At 42.9% G+C, this 18,333-nt stretch overlaps 1 protein-coding gene across 1 annotated transcript in view; it reads right to left on the bottom strand.

Moving 5' to 3' along the window:
* The window catches only part of phactr3a (phosphatase and actin regulator 3a), a 28,595-nt gene that overhangs the window by 1,205 nt on the left and 9,057 nt on the right, over positions 1–18,333 (bottom strand). The window contains exons 2-9 of the mRNA XM_076102253.1: positions 9,930–10,094; positions 9,042–9,209; positions 8,293–8,508; positions 7,302–7,530; positions 6,667–6,917; positions 5,311–5,464; positions 342–397; positions 3–64 (exon numbers count right to left, since the gene is read on the bottom strand). Coding sequence (XP_075958368.1) covers positions 3–64; positions 342–397; positions 5,311–5,464; positions 6,667–6,917; positions 7,302–7,530; positions 8,293–8,508; positions 9,042–9,209; positions 9,930–10,094 — 1,301 coding nt within the window. The remainder of the gene's footprint in view (positions 1–2; positions 65–341; positions 398–5,310; positions 5,465–6,666; positions 6,918–7,301; positions 7,531–8,292; positions 8,509–9,041; positions 9,210–9,929; positions 10,095–18,333) is intronic.

The raw sequence follows: 18,333 nt of genomic DNA, 5'->3' as shown, positions 1-18,333 counted from the left end.
ACCTTTCTGTTTAGCCGCTGTTTGATCTCCCTCCTCTCCTCTTGCTCTGTCTGGTCGTTTCTCTCTGGGAAAAGAAGGAAAAAAAACTAATTAGAAATTCATACTCGGCAAATGAGCATTAAAATATATATATATATATATTATATATACAATCAGTTCCTACCAACAAGGTTCACTCATACTACACTGTGCAATCTCTCTTATCAGTAATGCATCATCTTGCCCTGGTTTAAGTGTTTTCGATCAGGGGTTATTCCACATATTTATTTTAAATAGTAAACACTTGTATTTGTGTGAAGAGACGGTAGTTTGGAGACAGCAATGGAAGTGTTTAAACTTACGTTTCAGTATGTTCCGACTCTCCAGCTCCTCCACATTGGGTCTCTGGCTCAGCCTCCTGCGGAGAAACACCAAAACCACGTTTTGAACCATTTCGACCCGAGCCGTCCCTCTCCTATCCTCCTTTAAACCGGCTGCAGTTTCTTCACTGTGCGCGTTCTCGAGAGGAATCCCCTATGTCTCCATCTCGCATCCAAACCGCGGCTGTGATGCTTGGGCAGAGGCGCTCCCCACATCTGGAATAGTCGAAGAAGCGCAATTCTCTTGTTTGAGAATATTCCACCGAATTACTCTCCGATGTCAAGGTGCTGCATCTCAGGTGCGGGCTGCCGTATTGCGTTGCCTCTACACCGCCGCAGCAGCAGCGTCGGTGCTCCTCTGTACTCTCCGACAACAGCAATACGAGCGCTTTTGAAATGTGTCGTGATGGGCTGCCTGGGCGCGACTACCCTAGTTTCCCCGGTTACTGCATGCATAATTTCTCGGAGGCGGAGCCTAACAGGCTCCCACTCACGGCATCCCCAACCTCGTCGTGGTGTACACCGGGCAACTAGCACAGTCATTTGACTCACGTTGCACGAGTTAATCGTATTTTTAGTCACGTAAAAGACGGATTTTTTTTTTAATTTTTTTTTTAAAGGAAGTAAAATAAACCCAAAACAAAATACTTGATCGATTATAATTACTGTTGCCTATTTTGTGTTGTGATACAATTCAAATGTCTCCTTTGCTCTCACGTTCAGATCACACCTACAGTAGTACATTAATTTCAAGCTGTCACGTTCCCTCGCCATCAAAGCATCCAAAAGGTCTCCAAAATCCAACGAGTCCCCTGTTTGTGTGTGAACTATTCATGCTCTGCATAAATAATAAATGTACGCTGCACAACAGGGCTCAGCCCCAGACGGCATGTGGCACACCCCACACCTCCAGAGGTGGAAAGGACAGGGAGGGCAGAATGCCGCCACGCAGCGGGACTCTCTTTATACCCTCACCCAAGATAACACCGGGCACTTTATAGTTCTGTCCTGTCAAAGATCAAAGTTAGGTCACACCGACTGAGACCTGGACACCCACAAAGTGAACGGCCAAACACGTGTGTGTGCCGCGTGTACCTGGCTACATGTGCACGGAATAGCTATGAAAATCATTCTAGTCATCTAAACTCTGTTAATACTATTTAAGTGGGACTTAAAACCAGAGAGCAGATGCTACCATCAAAACAGAAAAAAGGGCATCTGGACTAAACCGCATTATGCGATTAGATTTGTTTTCTACATCACAGCATTGGCAGAGGAAAGAAAAGCTGACTGCACAGACACAAAATCACACTTGTAGATATCTATACATACAGTAACGAGTGCAACAAAGCAATCTGGTTGGTGTTAATTAACATGTGTGACGAGACATCCCGTAATAGCAACAGGAACAATGCAATAGTTACGAGTAAACCTTAGTTGTTTCCTGTGAAGATGGAAGTTTATTTTGAAAAGACAGTATGCGTGTAACAAGCGAAAACAGACTCATGTTGCTGGACTTTTGCAGGAAAAACGCACGAAAAATGAGGAGTAATATTTCGTAAGATATCAATAAAACGGGGATGAATTTATATCATTGTATAAAGAGAGTGACATGAGAAGATCAATCTCATGTCTGTAAGTTAAATCAGCTATAATCACTATTTTAAAGTGATTAGTGACTCGTCTAAAACATTTAAAAAAGGAATAACTTCAATAGAATCATTCTATACAATGTAACTTATTTACATTATATTAGAATGTAAAGAAGCTACATTCTGATACAATGTAACTTCTTTACATTCTATTAGAATGTAAAGAAGTTACAGTGTTGCCTTTTCTTTTCTTCCCACAATAACGTAATTTTATCAGGTTGATAAAAAAATGTCACTTTACTTCCTGACATTATTGTTACTTTACCGCAGGGGTGTCCAAACTTTTTTCAAAGAGGGCCAGATTTGATAATGTGAAAATGCCCAAGGGTCAACAGTCCCTGCTGACATTATTTTAAACAATACAAGTAGCCTATACATACATTGTTAGAAGGTGCGGGCCATATAAAATCTGACCTCGGGCCGTGATTGGCCCGCGGGCCGGACTTTGGACATGCCTGAGTTAGACAGAAATAAGATTAAATATGGAACACAAACACTCAGAAGGTGGTCTAGAAACAATGTCAGTGCTTTGCACACAATCGCTGTGAAGGAGCTTGATCCATTTCTTCCCATTTGCTTTCAAATCCTCTGTTTAGGTTCCCCCTTTTTATCCAAGTGCTTTTTGATCAAATCAGTTTTACAATACAATCCTAAAATCTTATACGGTGGGGAGCAGTCCAACACAATGGCTCTTTTGTGAATCTTTTATAAACAAACAGAGAGACAAAGTCTTCCCATAGCACTTAACAGTATTACATGTCAAGCAGATGAAACAGAAAATCACTTCCAAAGCCCCGGCGAATACGACCCTCCACTGTATTATTGACCTGGCTGCCGAGTTGCTTAGCAACAACACTTGGTATCCTTGAGACAATAGAATCTTCCTGCAGAAATCCTCACTTCTCCCTAGCAACACACTAATGGGGATTTCACTACTGCACACGGAGTCTGTGGCTATTTTTAGCAGCAGAACATTTTCCTCGCTGGTGGGCTGAATAAATCAGGGATCGCTGTCAATACGAAACACTATTTCGGTAACAAACTCCAATGAATCGCAAAACCGTATTACTCTTCTGCTCTCGGGAGACAGAAGATGGTTTATTTGGAAGATTATCACTACAGCGGTTTGACTTTGCGCCGGTGTCTCGCCCTCTGCTTTCTCCAGCGACACTGAGGATACGATGTCATAAGTATGATTTTGAAAGGTATCCCCAGAATACCACGATGACGCATAAACGCCTGTCGGCATGAGGGTTTCCATTTCCCACTCAGGATGGTCTGCAACAAAACGAGTTGGAATAGAAAGTCCAAACATGTCAGCCAAGGGAGGAATACAAAATCTAAACAAAGGGATAAAAAAGCAAGGAGTGGGTGGCAGAGGCTTTCAGTCTGTTCTTTTATTTCAGCTGCCAACTGTGCAAGGAGATACAATTGGCCGTTCCCAGCTTTCTTCCTTTTAGTACAGTAGCTAATCCCCACCTGCTCCTCTGCTCTATTATTTCTGCAGATATAACTCCCCATCAACACGTTTGTGGAGAGAAGGGAGTGCATGGGGAGATGCATTATTGAACAGTGTCAGGAGCTAAGAATAGAAACAGCGGAGTGCGGCTGCAGCACAAGTGCCAGGCGGGGGAGTCTCTAAAGATAGAAAGGTCATCTATCACTGACACAATGGACAGACAAGGTGTCATTATCCACCGTTACCTCCTGACGGCATTTTCTGCTTGATCGGCAGCAAATGTAACGGTAGGTTTACATTGTGGGCTGCAGATAGGATGGGGAAAACAACAGATTGAATCTGGGTGGGAGTCACCCAGAGAAATCCAGAGTATAGTGTGTCATGGAATGTTTTGTCATTTAGTATGAATGCCCAGGGGAAATTAGCTTTTCTTTCCTCCTCTTCAGCATTTTGAGCTATATTTAGCCAGGATTTCCTTCCAAAATGGTGCATTGTGCTTACAATGTATGCATGTACTGTACTGCAATGGAAATGCCTTTTCTTGCTCATGCTCGGCACTGTAGGTGAAGGAATCATATTTACATACGTTATTTAGAGCCTCTGGGTTTCCACATAATATCTCCAGACAAAGAAGCAAACTTGAACAGCTGCCAGAAGCCTTTTGCACGTACGTATATATACATGTTTTCTTTCAGCAATGTCAGCATGAAGCACACAAATCTGCTTTGAGAATCCATGTTAATCCTCCTGGGATCATTCATTTAATTTAGTCGGTATTATTTTTATTTTAACAGCTATAAATTACAACTCTGGGTTTAAGATCAATTGAATCTGACGCTTTATGTCACAAGCAGCTTCTCTCAGCTTCTGTGCGACAAGTAGAAACCTCCCTGTCTTCAAAACACAGACCCGGCTGGCTCTTATGCGAGCTACAGTCGTGCTCCGTCCTCACCTTTGATATGAGCCGTTTGCTTATGAAACGCCTATACATGTTCTTCCAGTGAATCTAAGAAAAGATCAGGGAGGCAGTATTCTTAGTCGTCTCACAGACGGTCGGTAGATCTTGGATCTCTACAAAGTGTGGGTGGCACTCTGTGCCTGGCTGCGAATTATTGCACAGCAGGTTATGTAACGTGGTGGTGTGCCTCTGTTTGATATGTGCTGGTGCTAAAGAACTTGGGTCTTTTGACACATTCACACACAACGCTGCTGCTGTCAGTCTTTGCACATTAGGCTTTTCAGTTGTATTATAGAAGCCAGTGGTTCTATTAATGTCCTGGCAGGGGAGCACAGACATACAAACATCAGCGGTGCGTCTTGCTCGGGGTGATTTCCTGGAAGCAGCATCTGTCTGTTCTCGTTGCGCCTCAGAAACACCTGATGTTACTTTTTGTTTTCGCGAAAGGAGTTCTTTCAATAGACCTACCATTTCCCCACATTGGGAATCCTCTCAGTTTAGTGCTTTAGTGCTATTCTGCAATACAATGCGAGGACTGAGTAAATACACTCAAACAGTCTCCTCTAAGCAGGAGCAGATTACACAACATCAATCAAAACAATCGGATAATCCTTCCAGATGACATTTTTTATCTCACCTCATCCTCCTACTGTTGGGTGTTATGTAACTGAAGCAATGAAGCCTGCAGGTTTATCCTGCACAAAGCATCGCCCAGATCTGTCATGGGTTTGCATTGTTGCACCATGAATAACATGGAAGTCATTAACTAACTGCAGGGTAGTATTAAGGGATATTCAAGCTTCTGTTATCATTAAAACACTTCATATTTACAACAGTAATACTGTACTCGGATAGCAATGGAGGGAAGATTTCATTTCTTACTTGGCAAGTTTCATCTCAATCTGCTGGCGAATTTCCTGGCGCTCCTGGTCACTCCTGACTGGGAAGATATTTCTGTCTTCCAGCTCCTGCTTGCTGGGCCTGTTTCGTAGTTTGACAGTCAGCAACTCCTTCCTTAGCCTGCGAGGAAGTGTACCTGCAACCATGCATACACGCATTAACACACAGGAAACAGGAAACTCTAACTGATTGTTTTTGTAGCCTCTTTGGGAGAATCACAGTGTTTATATACAATTACGCATCTTAACAATTTGGAAAATCATTCTGTAAATGAATTAAGCCTAAAAATGACCACGACTACTTAATCTCAGCAAATATCCAAGTGATTGTTATTCATGTGTTTTCTGTTGTTTTTGCTCTGGACTGCACCAAATTGGATTTGAAATGAATGACTCGTAGTCCCTTTAATATGTAGCTGCCATGGCTAGATTACCAACTGCCCTAGCCAAGTTGCAAGCACAGTATCAGCTGAAATAATAAGGACCGTGGGGCATTATGGGGGATCCTCTTTTGTAGAGATGCCAAAATAAAGTAAAAAGTATCATTTTAAACCAATATTATTCAATTAAAGTGTATTAATGTGTTGAAAATCTGCATTATTGATTCTGTTAGCCACTTTATAAAGTTGTTATGGTGGAATCGTAAGCCTCAGTTGCCTATTCAAACCCACAGCAGCCACAGAGCAACATTAGCATTTAGTTGGAGGTGTGTATCGGGCTATACCTGTGGTAGCGCAGCTGATTTATCAGAGCTTTTGTGGTGAAATCTCCTGGCGGCTGTGGTTAGAAGTGACACAGATGGTAGCGCTGAGAAATTAACCAAAACAATACAGTTGCGGACCTTAAAACCAAAACAATGAGCTGAAAGACGCTAAAATGTTCTGGACGGATGAGGGGAACTGCTGAGTCAGGTGATAATTCTGTGTGGGTTTTTCACCAACGAGCGACCCCTTTCATATTACACATAGCGTAGTATTGCACCCATTGTTGACGTATAAACAATAATTAGTGCAGCTTTAAATTGTGCAAATGTTTGTTTTAATTGAATTCCACAAAAGGATTTACGCAACAGCAAGCCGGGGGCCAGGCAGAATCCAGGTATGAGTACTGGTTGGTCTCACGACAAGACAGCAAGACAATGACAGGGCTATGTTTCCATCACTGCTCTCCCAGATCTGTGATCACAATCAAATTTGAGTGCGAGTCAACACTTTAACCACGTAGTCATTGTTTCATTTTCAATTTCCAATATGTACGGTACTGAGCCAAAACAAAAGCGTGAACCTGAAAATGCTTAGAGACTGCATTGTAAATCATACTTCTAAGCTCTTCAACCCACCAGAGATGACGGAGTCATTCCATTCTTCTAAGTCGTTGGGGAGACCTGAGGTGTTGGAGAAGCACTGGTCCAGCCGCATGTTCTCCTTATTCTCCTCCGCCTCCTTCTTGGGCCAGTCGGACCTTCCACCCCCCACACAGCCGCCCCCAAAAGACGATTTGTGTTGGTTCTCAGAGCTGCAGGAGCGAGAGAGACGTCCATCTGAACACCACAGCCTTTGGGGTGAGGCCTGCTCACACCCTTCGCGGGAACTGAGGGGACAAGGGACGAGGGAAAACGTAGGATTAGTGTTGATGGCCGTGGGAGGACAACATCTGATGACATCGATTTAAATATAGAGTATGTTAAAGGTGTCATTCAGGGGAGAATCTTAATGATCGGTTGTATTGTACTGCTCACTATATACAGGGATGGGTCAAATGCAGAAGGCAAATTTCGTGTATGTGTATATGTATATGACAATAAAAATGGTTTCTTCTTTCTTTCGTATTGTCAGAAATTTGAGATTTGTGAGAAAACTTCATTAAAACACAAGTAAGACTGAATAAAACAGCATAGTTGTTTTTCACCCACTCAGTAATTCCAAGTGAGGGCGCTGATATAAACAGATGTACGGGGTACACCCGAGCACTCACCTCTCGTGTCTGTGTTTGGAAGCGAAGGCTCTCTGCAGTTCCTCCATAATGCAGCTAGGGGGCATGGGAGGATGCATCATATTGCCTATATGTGGGGACCCTGAGGTGTTGGTTAGGTGCCCTCGTAGCGGCAGGGTCATTGAAAGCATGCTTTCTGTGGCCCTGGGTGGAGGCTCCTTGGGGAGGTAGGAGTTGGGCAGGTGAGCAGGGAGCGACACAGGGCCTGAATCTGAAAGGGGGCAGATAAACACTGGAGGTAACAGAATTTCTCATTTTTTCCCCCCATTATCTGACCCTTATATTTGTCTGCAGGCACATGGGGGCTAGAGTTTGTCTTATTGATACTTAGCTGAAGTTTGGGAAACACATTTACATCTCTATTTATGGGAATCTAGACTCCCCAGTACATTTGACATGCACATCTGTTTAATTTGAGAGGGGAATTGACCATCTGGAGGAAAAATATGAACAGGACAGGGAAGCAAACTCCACAAGTTTTCCTGCAAAGAAATTAAAGAGCAAACTACTTTGCCAACGTGCCATCTGCAGCATGTGTGTTATACTTGTAAGTTGTTAGGAGATGCTGTGGCTTAGTTGGTTCTAGTGCCTGTCCAGCAAACAGGACATCCTGGGTTCAAATCCCAGCAGGTCATTAACTGTTGCCACTACAAACATGAAGGAACTTACTGTACTTTTTACTCCACAAAATTAGTTTAACAGCTGTAATTATTAGTTACTTTTCAGATTAAGATATGACATTAAAACACAACACATTGTTAAAGATTAAACTGTTAGTTCTGAACCTTTTTGACTTGTGATCTCTTAGTGTCAGTGTCTAGTTAGGTCTCCTTGTCATATTTCAGTTGTTAGCAGTTCCACCAAAGAGTGAATTCTCCTCCAAACTACTCAGAGGGTTTCATGGTAACAACCGTTTGAGGCCCAAAGAGGTACGATTATCAGATATACACATCCTAAACCTCACAGCACTCACCATCTCCAGTACTCAGCAGCGGAAAAAGTTTGGGAGGTACTTGTGGTGGGGACGTTCCTGGAGGAATCTCTTCCTCTGGTCTTTCTTCCATCTGCTCGCCCACATCCTTCAGCCCCTCAGGTAAATCCCCGACAGGCTGCACCTCCTCACTTCCCTCCTCCTCCGGTGTTAGTACATTCTCCTCCACCCGTTCACAGTCCTGAAGAGGGGCAGCTACTGGAGTATGAAATGAGAGCATTTAAAATTGAGGTAAAATGTATTTTGCCGTAATACTTCTGCCAAGCTGCATGGGTTTTACATTTTCTACATTGTCCAACTATACTGAGATGTACTGTGTTGTACTGGTTTTGTGCATACAAATATACATATTGTAGACCTCTTATGGCAGATGAGGGTGAAGGCAAATAAGGTCATTGAATTGTCTTTGCTGCCCTCTAAAGGTACACACACAAATGTCTCAGTTTCATCAAGCATGAGCTTTGTGGATTACATCAAAAATGAAAAGCCTACACAATTAATTCAGACCTTAACTTGATGATACAAACACAAAGCTAATAATCATATTATATGACAGCATCAACAACTTTTGTAAAACAGCCGTAGTTCAGATTTGTTTCACAGCGATCTCATTCTGTCATATTGATTTACCGTAAAGCTGAGGAAAAGACACCCAGACAATTTTTGCTTTTTGCAGCTCTATAATGTCAATATGATCAGTTGAGTCTGAGTACAGTGAGGGATTGTACTACCTGGAGGGGGAAGCTCCTCCTCAGGACCAAGGTATTCCACACTGCTGACTGTGAGGTTTGAGTTCAAGGGTCCCCCGAATCCTCCAAGCAGGACTGCACCGTCTGAGCAGCAGCCCTGGGTGGTGGAGCTCGGGTCGTGGCATAGAAGATTGCTGGATAATGCTACATCTGAGGACAAGCGGGGAGAAGTATGTCATGATATTTGTGTTGAAGATAAACAAAACTATGTGACATTCATATGAATTATTTCCAGTAATAAAAAAAAAAAATTCTAGTATTGATGATGTACCTGCTATTGCTTAATCTTCTCTATTTCTGTCTTTTCAGACGGCTGATCTGTGCATTTACAATGAAACAGCATTTTGAGACCATCTTACTTCCTTGACGTTAGTGTTAACGCTTAAATTACTAATGTCATTAGGTACATATTAGTATACGTAATATATGTATATATATATATATATCGATCTGTCTGTCTGTCTGTCTATTTTCGGTTGGTTTAAGGACTTATTTTCACCTTGTGCACTATGAGATAAAAGTGAAAATACACTTTTCTATGAATAGATAATAATGTTATACACATGTATATATATTGTATTAATGGATATAATTTGATTAGCCTATGAAAAGACAGATCCAGCCACTGGGGGGACGAACTGAGATCCACTGCAACAGACCTCTGACTTGACCAACTGTTACCACTAAATGACATTCATTTTTTACATCACCTTGATTCAATAGCACTCTCCATTACAGCAAGAGCATCACATTTAGCCTTGTGTTCAGCAAATGCTAGAATGTCTGTGTTCGTGTGTGTGTGGATGTGAACGCGGACATCCACAGCCACCCGATGCCATCACCTCACCCTTAACGCATCCAGCACTGTACCTGTGGAACTCTGCTTTAGCTTCTCATTTTTCTTTTTCCTCCACTTCCAGGGCTTGAAGATGCGCCCCAGCGTGGCCAGCTTGCTGTTACGTCGGATGGGTGGAGTGTGGACCCCCGACACCAGGCAACCGGTCCTCAGCACCCTCTGCTGGTCCATCAACTCTACTACAGTGACAGAGGAGTTGGGGGGGGGGGGGGGGGGGGGGGGGGGGGAAGAATCCCAGGGAAGAGTGAGATGAAAGAAGGGTAAGGAGAGAGTGGGAGTGGGTTTGTAGAGGAGGACGATCAAAAGCAGGAAAAGAATGCAAAGAGGGGACCACGGGGGAGGGGAGTATGGAGGTGGGGAGACAGGGATGAAGAAAAAAAGAGGGAAGTAGGTGAGAGGAGAGAGAGAGGGAGGGAAAGAAACCAGAGCACAATTAGTACGCTCACCTTACTGAATAAACCATGATGGACTCCAAGTGCTGTGAACAGATTGAATTAGAAAGACTAATTTGATCAAGGCACACTCCCTAACAGTTGTTACTTCCCTGCGAATCCCCTCCCTCCGAGCCATACGTCACGCATCAAAATAAATATCTCTCACATTCCAAATTTGGAGGGAACCTGCGAGCACACAGACAGCGTCATTACACTACAAAAGATCCATTTCCCCTGAGACCAACAGGTTTGCCAGCCTCTCTGCTTTCCCAGATACTGCATTACACTCGGCTGCCTGGTAAAACTCATTGTCGTATTGTGTCAACCTTCTTTTGTTTTTGCAAATATAATGCGACATGTATATTTTCTCTGTCCTAGCTCTCACAGGAAACATGTCTCCCAAGTGATCAGATTTCTCAGGAGGTGTAAATGTCTCTGCAATATGTTGTAAAATGCCACAAAACAAATCAAGAGTTGCATGCAGCACATGTGGTCATGTTCATGTTCATGTTTTGCAGTATATTTTTGGATCCCACCGATAGCTTCCACAAAGTGATTGCAGATCTTCCAGGGGTCGACATTAAATGATAGAAATACACATCAGCAACTTAAAAGCACACAGGAGGCAAAACCAAACATACTTTAAACATCAGAGAATAAGTCAGCTGATGTTTGCATGTAAAAAGGGTTAGCAATGAAATTGTTACTAGGAAAAAAAACAAAAAAACAATGTAAATTAAAGTCTAAATAACTAAAACTAAACTACATCCATGTAAGATTCAGCAGATTTTGTTTCATATACAAACTAAGTTTTAGATAAAAGGAATAGAAACAAATAAAAGTACCGGTATGCAGCGATGTGTGACGAGTGCAGTAATGTATCTATACTATAGATGAGCTGTCCCCCGACCAGCACAGAGAACCATTTTCTCTCTATAAAGGAATGCTTTTCAATGAATGGCGGCTGTGACTCATATCTTAAAGTGTGGGTCTACAGATCCATGTGAGAACATTGCTGCTGGGCCAGACTCACAAAGAGTGCCAAAAAGAGAAAATGTACAATAATTTCCATGTATTTAAGAGCTACATGCGTCAGTGTGACACAAATTCTGTGATATCTGCCTTCAGGAGGCTGATATCTTTGTTCAAATATTCAGCTGAGGAGGAGGCATGGATTTGTGATGGGGGAGGTTGGGGGAGGAGAGGATTGGGTAAGGGGGTGCAGACTGGCTCAGGGTGTGATGTGGAGCACAGTGATGGAGAAAGGAGGATATAGTCGACTTTTATTCATGTTTTTTTTGACAGCCCCTTGCTTCTGCCCTGAAGCACATGGGTAGGGCATAGAAAGAGGATGGTGGTAGTGGTGCTTAGGGGAGGAGAGAAGAGGAGAGAAGAGGAGAGGAGAAACAAGGAGACAAGAGGAGAACCATGACCAAGAGGAAAGGAGAGAAGAAACAGGAGATGAAAGAAAAGGAAAGCTGGTTGGTAAAGGGAAAGGAAGTGAGATAGGAGATCCAAGAAAGGAGAGGAGAGGAGAGAAAAGTATTGGCAGAAAACCGAAGAAGTAAAGGAGAATAGATGAGATGAAAGGAGCTAATTTCCAGTTTAACATTTGACCCTTAAAGTTCCTTGAAACAGGTCAGTTGACCACCATGCACACCCCTCTCGCCGTGTCATCATCACTGCTGTCACACATGCAGCGTGGCAGACGCGGCAGATCGCAGAATCCAGGTCAAGCTTGAAGGAAACGCACACCCAGTCGGGCAGAGAGAAAAAAAGAAAGCTTAAAAGAAGGAGAGGGGGAGCAGGAGGGGTAGAGCCGTTGTGTCTGTGTGTGTGTGTGTGTGTGTGTGTGTGTGTGTGTGTGTGTGTGTCTGTGTGTGTCTGTGTGTGTGTGTGGAGAGAGAAGAGAAGGGGAGAGTAGAGGAGGTGGGGTCAGGCCCGCTGCTGTTGCCATGGCGACCACATCCAGATGCTGCCGCAGCAGTGGGAGCCAGCGGGAGGAGCAAGTCAGTCTGGAGCTTAGAGGAGAGGAGGAGAGCAGAGGAGCCCCTTACACAGTACACTGCCTGCCACATCTAAAGCCAGTGGCAGCACCCAGTGCATTGTGGGTTTAGGTTGAAGCCACATGGAGGACAAGATCTGTCTGCGTTTTTCTTTTTTTTTTTAAAGGGAAGGAGATGGGAGGGGGGAGGAGGAGAGAGAAGGGGGATTCCAGGGAGAAGCGGTGATAAGGAGGGATGGGAGGGTGCTGTTGCTATACGGAAGAGCTTGCAGGAGAGTCTGAGCTCGTCCAATCAGGGAGCAGCTATTTATAATGCATATCAAGTAACTCTTCATTTTTCATAGAAGGGGTGGATGCTCAAAGAAAATGACAGGAGCAGGAATTAGGTAAAAACACATACATGCGCATGGAGATTTATTTTATCCGCTGGATGAGGATGTATTGAAATCTGTGTCAGATAAGCCTGAATGAACTACATGTACCATGTGGCGATTATTTGCTATTCTAATTAATATGCTAATGCGACTAGGATTTAATAAATCCAAGTGTCATGCTGACGCAGTAGACCAATATAGCCGTTTGCTGTACGCCCATAGTCCTCTCCATACAAGTCTGAACACACTGGAATTCCAATCGCAAGTTAGATTAAATTCCTTTTTGATAACGTTATATAATTCATGAACGAACACATGATCGCAGGGAAATACTGTATAAACTTTGAATGCTGTGCTCCATACTGCCTTAGTGCAGTGTGAACTCCAAAATGATTTAAGAGTGGAATGAAGTAGGCAATATGATAATGTGACTTGGCAAGAAAACTACATCAGAGTGTGTTAGTGTGCCACCAGGGACCACACCCTACTTAACCAGCTTGTCAGCACATTCAGCAGCATAAGATCTCTCCCATCATCCCCTTACCAGGTGCCTACAGTTAGAAGACCAAGGTGAATGTGTTATATTAAAACTTTAACTGAGGAAATGCCAAACACCCAATTTTCTTGCTCTTTTGCGACCCTGACAGTCGCCAAGTTAAAGAATGAGTGAGGAATGAATACAACAGCTATTGAAAGGGATTCACTCGGAGGGATAGGACAATAGTAATGGCATAGCCTTGCTCTGTGGAATACCTGAAAGACACATCTAATGAGTCCGTTTGTGTATTTACAGCTCTTTCTGTAAAAGACACACCAGAATAAAACAGCACTCCAGTATTAATCTAGTGGTGTACTGGGACACAAACGATGTCAATAGTGTTTGCACCATTCAAGTACAAGTACATTGAACATTCAAGTATTATCACATTTTTTTGAAAGCAGGTCTTTAAAACTCTCAAACAGAATCAGTACTCTGATCTGTGAGATAGCAATGCTGAAAAGGCCTTGGAGGGTTGTCAAGTGAGTCAGAAAATACTATCTATTATTATTACATTATATTTATAGCTTAAAACGAGTACAGTCTGGTGCAAAGTTCATTTCTGTTTCATTTTATAGCCATTCCAGTGGCAAGGCTCCAAGGATGGCAATGTCAGCCGCTCAGTTAGTTGGTCTGTCGGCAGTCATTCATGGTCACCTCAGGGTGAACTCTAATAACTTTGATGATTCCTTTACTTCGTCATTGGGTCAATATTGTAATTAGTGCAATACTTGTGGTTTTTGACCAACTACCTGCAAAAGTAATGACATTCCCATCAGCCTCTGCTGTACTTTTGTATTTAGTGCTGATTAGCAAATGTTAGCATGCTAATATGCTCAACAAAAATATTGCTGGTAAACATTATACCCGCTAAACATCTGCAGGTTAGGATTGTCATTGTGAGGATGTTGCCCAAAGCACAGCTGTGTCTAAATATAGCCTCACACAGCTGCTAGCAAGGCTGAAGCTTCTTGTTACTACACTGTACCTGCTGCAGGCCCCTTTGAACCAAACCTGTGGCTAATAACAAATAATAGATCTCACTGTGCAACTTTTCCTGCTAAACACAGTGTGTGTGGTCTTATTCATAGCTTTAGATAACGGGCCGACCCTTCATCCCACCGTTTCTGCATAGCCCAAAGTGCCTTGGTTCCTCACTAAAGCCACCCTGCTCCCTCCACCCGGGCAACTGACAGTGTGCCCTTGAGCAGACCAATTCCTTACCCGCTGCTACGCCAGCTAACCTCCTCACTTTACCCCCTGGCTTTACAACTGTGCTGCCATCTGTCTGTGGCCCCGCTGCCGCGGGGGCCCGGGCACAGTCAGGGCACACAGCTAACAACTCGCAGGGAGAGAGTGAAGAGCAGAAGGGCTGAAGCAATGTAAAGTGAAGAGAGCGTGAATGAGAGACAAAAGCCGAGATCAAAAATGGTAGTGCTCAAGTGTAGAGTGATTTATTAAAGGACAAGCAGAGAGAATGATGAACACCTTCGCAAAATGACTCTCTTCAGTCTCTAAAAGGAGCCGAGTCCACTCAACATATTAATAACTTCTGAAAGCCTTGTCTCATAAAGCTTTCTATCCTCTATGAGATGTATATTTGCATATCCAATCACCAACATTCATCCCATTGAACTACGTTTCAACGAGACATAAATAATAAATTACTAATGAGTCTTGTTTTCAGGACAGTTTTATTATATAATCCATTTTGGGCAATTCTGCAACTGTAAATTCATTAGGCAGAGGACCATAACCACCACTGATGATGATTGATGAAGGTCATGTTGTGCCTTATGTGCATCTTTCTAACAATAATGTACTTCATTAGAAGGGGAACGAATAAAAACAACCTGTTTACCCTTCTGAGCGGTCCATTCTAACCCTAATAAATGAACTCTGGTATAAACAAACAGAGCCAGCTTTGCTCCTCTGGTGAACTTGTTTAGGAATGAAACTCATTTCTGGGAAACCAGTGTGTCACGGTGTTATAGGCTACATGAGTCTGCAACCGCCAAGCCTCCAGATCATCCAAGTGATTACAGCACAAAACTCCAGCATGTGGGCTCCTGGCATCCAGAGAGTGAAATTATGTCAGTGAAGCCAGCAACCAATAGGAAATGCCCGAGGCCCTTGTTTTTTTTTTACCATATGTTGATGTTAAGAATGAGACTAGTGGGTGGCTTCGTGTGTAAGCCTTTGCTGCAGCATCAACAAGGAGAACTAAGAACTAAGAATCGAGTTCATTCTCAGTTTCTGATGAAAGGCTGTTTTTCTGGTTTCATGAAATATGGTGGACGGATGGATGTTGGGGCGTGTACAAACTGATTAGATAATGGTGGCGATTGCGAGAAGGTTATTATAACCGTTTTGTCCAAACTGAATTAGCCTCATTGGTTATAGGCGATTGATATTATTATTATATTTAAAACATTAGCTAGAGTCGTCTAATTATTTAAGAAGCATTTTTGCTATATTTGTTGAAATTCTATTTACATCCCGACAGCAATCAATAAATCCAAGACACCTGTACCTGTACTGTAATAAGCACGTTAAATCATTTAATTTTACCTGGAAATGATTGAACCTGCCTGCCTATCTGCGCACACTCCTTCCCTACTCTGAGCCCGTGCACTCATTGTGCATGACTGGAGTCTTCCTCAAGCTGCAAGCTTGACAGCTGTGAGTGCTAACAATAGCCATGTTCTTTGTTTACGTTCGTGATAATGTTAGAAGTTATCTTACATGTGAATGAGACATGAGCGATGCGCCGCGCTCCCCTTCACAACGCTCTTAAATGGACTCGTCACCTGACTGTAGTCAGTCAGTTTGCCTTCATGTGTTTTGGGGGCGTGGCCTGGGAGGGAGGCCAGAAGGGACATTTTTTTCAGTTGGATATTTTCAAAATCTAGCTCACTCTTGCTTGTTTATCCAAAGGTGCCTACCCCAGCTTTAAGGGGCATTGATTTTACAAATCAAAATGAGTTTACTCGTCATGGAGGTGCAGTAGTACTACTCAGCCTGTGTACTGTTTCATGTTTTCTGTGGCTCTGGAGGAGCTTTGTCAAGTCTGAAAAAAAATGACCCCTAGTGATATCATCAAGATTACGTGGGTTGAGCTTGGAGACTTCAAACTTTTCATCCGCAGAATGGCGTTTTGAATGTGCTTTTGGAGCTTGACTCATACTAGGGACTAATAGCCAGGATGTCTCAAGATGTTCCCTCACAACTCCGCCAACTTAAGTGCCATAATGCCGCTTGAAAGCAAAAAAGCCCATCTTGATTTAGCTTACAGTAAATTATGCTAAAACTAAAACGCTCAAGTATTATAAATGTTGATGGAATAATAGTTTTGTTTTTTCAAAGCCCCCTAAAGCTTGGTGTAAAAAAGTATTTAAATGTTGCTTTAGTGTAATTGGTGCACAGAAGCATACGACACTTTTTTCCAACCCGGCCTAGCTCATTTCAAACCAAGTGAGAAGGGCACTTTTTATTCTTTTTTTTTTTGTAGTTTTTGTTTGTTTGGTGAAGAAATAATAATTGTAATCGAAAAACTTTTAAAACTGTAATGTGCCTGAATAAAAGCAAGTTTTGCTTATACAGAACTACTCATAATGTGGATGACTTACACACATGACACATTTACACACGGACACGCCTCTGCATTTCAACCAAAAAAAGACAAGCTATCTTTGACCAAACTGTGAAAGCCTCGCTGCAGCCATCAACCACCCAGTGGGCCGAAAATGTTCTTGCTAAAAGTGCTTTTCCTGTCACCCACACAATAGGGCGAGCCTCGGAAAATGTCATTACAACCTGCTCACCCAACAACAAACCCGAGAAGAAGAAGAAGAAGACCCTGAATGAGTCCAGTAAGACTTCCAGTTTATAGCTAAGTTTTGGCCATGTTCTCGTTACAAGAAATCGCATCCTGTTCCATCAAAAAGCTCCGTCCAATCAGGTAATGGAAGTCTTGGGTCATACCTTGGGCTGTTCCTGCAGTCTATCACATTAATCTAAAAAACTGCAAGATTCACATTGACTCATTCAGCTCATTTTATATCTTCAAAAGTCCTGCTTGCAAAAGATTAGCCTTATCACAGAGATGCTTTGATTATAAAGTTTACACCCTGATGACAAGAAAGAGGCGGGCAGTCTTGTGTTTCGACTTTTCCAACAACAAAAATATCAGGCTTTAATCCGACAACAAGATATTTAAGCGTCCTTGAACAATATTCTGAACAGCCTTTTTTAAGTCCTCGAGATGACAGCGAATGTAAATGTGAGCAGTCACCAGTACTCTCAAAGTTTATGCTCAGATGAGTTCGGGCGTGGGCGATCTGTGTGACTACATGAGTGTGTATAAAAGCTTTTGTGTGTACACTTGATAGCTCAGTTCCACTGGGCTGCCATCGCTCTGCAGGGAGGAGAGCACATCGCGGTCTCCAGGCAGGAAAGACAATGGGAGATGCGCAGAGCAACAGTACAAATATCCACTGTTAACACTGTAATCTCCAAAGCAAGTTCCAACGACAAGGATGCCACTCACATTTGGATTCCCTCAAGTGTGCAAGCGTGGGGCGATGTGGGACTACTAAAAACAACTTGATGTATCAGCCCAAGCAGTGGCTGGAGCTAGAAACAGTGAACCATAATGTACACTAGTGTGTGCAAAACTGCTACTCCTCAAGGGGAACACAAAAGTGAGTAAAAAATAGCATAATTCATCATGTTTTGTTGTCCGAAAAGCTGTGTTTCAGCCATATGCTGGAGCTCAAATAGATCACGCCTGTCTAGGATGAACAGTGGCCAGCAGCTAATTTTGTGACACCAGACTGCCCACTGACCTCATATATCATGGACAAACGGATATACTTAAACAGGCCAGGAATTACATGCATGGTCGTATTTGTCATAATACCATATAATAACCATGTCAATAGTCATCTCGTGCATATCGTGGAAGCCATGGGGTCAAACAAACACGCTGCATGCTAGTTCTATTGAGAGATCGGAGATAGGAAATGTGATGCGTCTGTGTGTGAGATTTACAGTATGTCATGACTG

Source organism: Anarhichas minor, unplaced genomic scaffold (assembly GCF_050575085.1).
Source record: "Anarhichas minor isolate MPS153535 unplaced genomic scaffold, ASM5057508v1 ptg000003l, whole genome shotgun sequence".
Taxonomy (NCBI): domain Eukaryota; kingdom Metazoa; phylum Chordata; class Actinopteri; order Perciformes; family Anarhichadidae; genus Anarhichas; species Anarhichas minor.
This window is presented reverse-complemented; position numbering and strand designations above follow the sequence as displayed.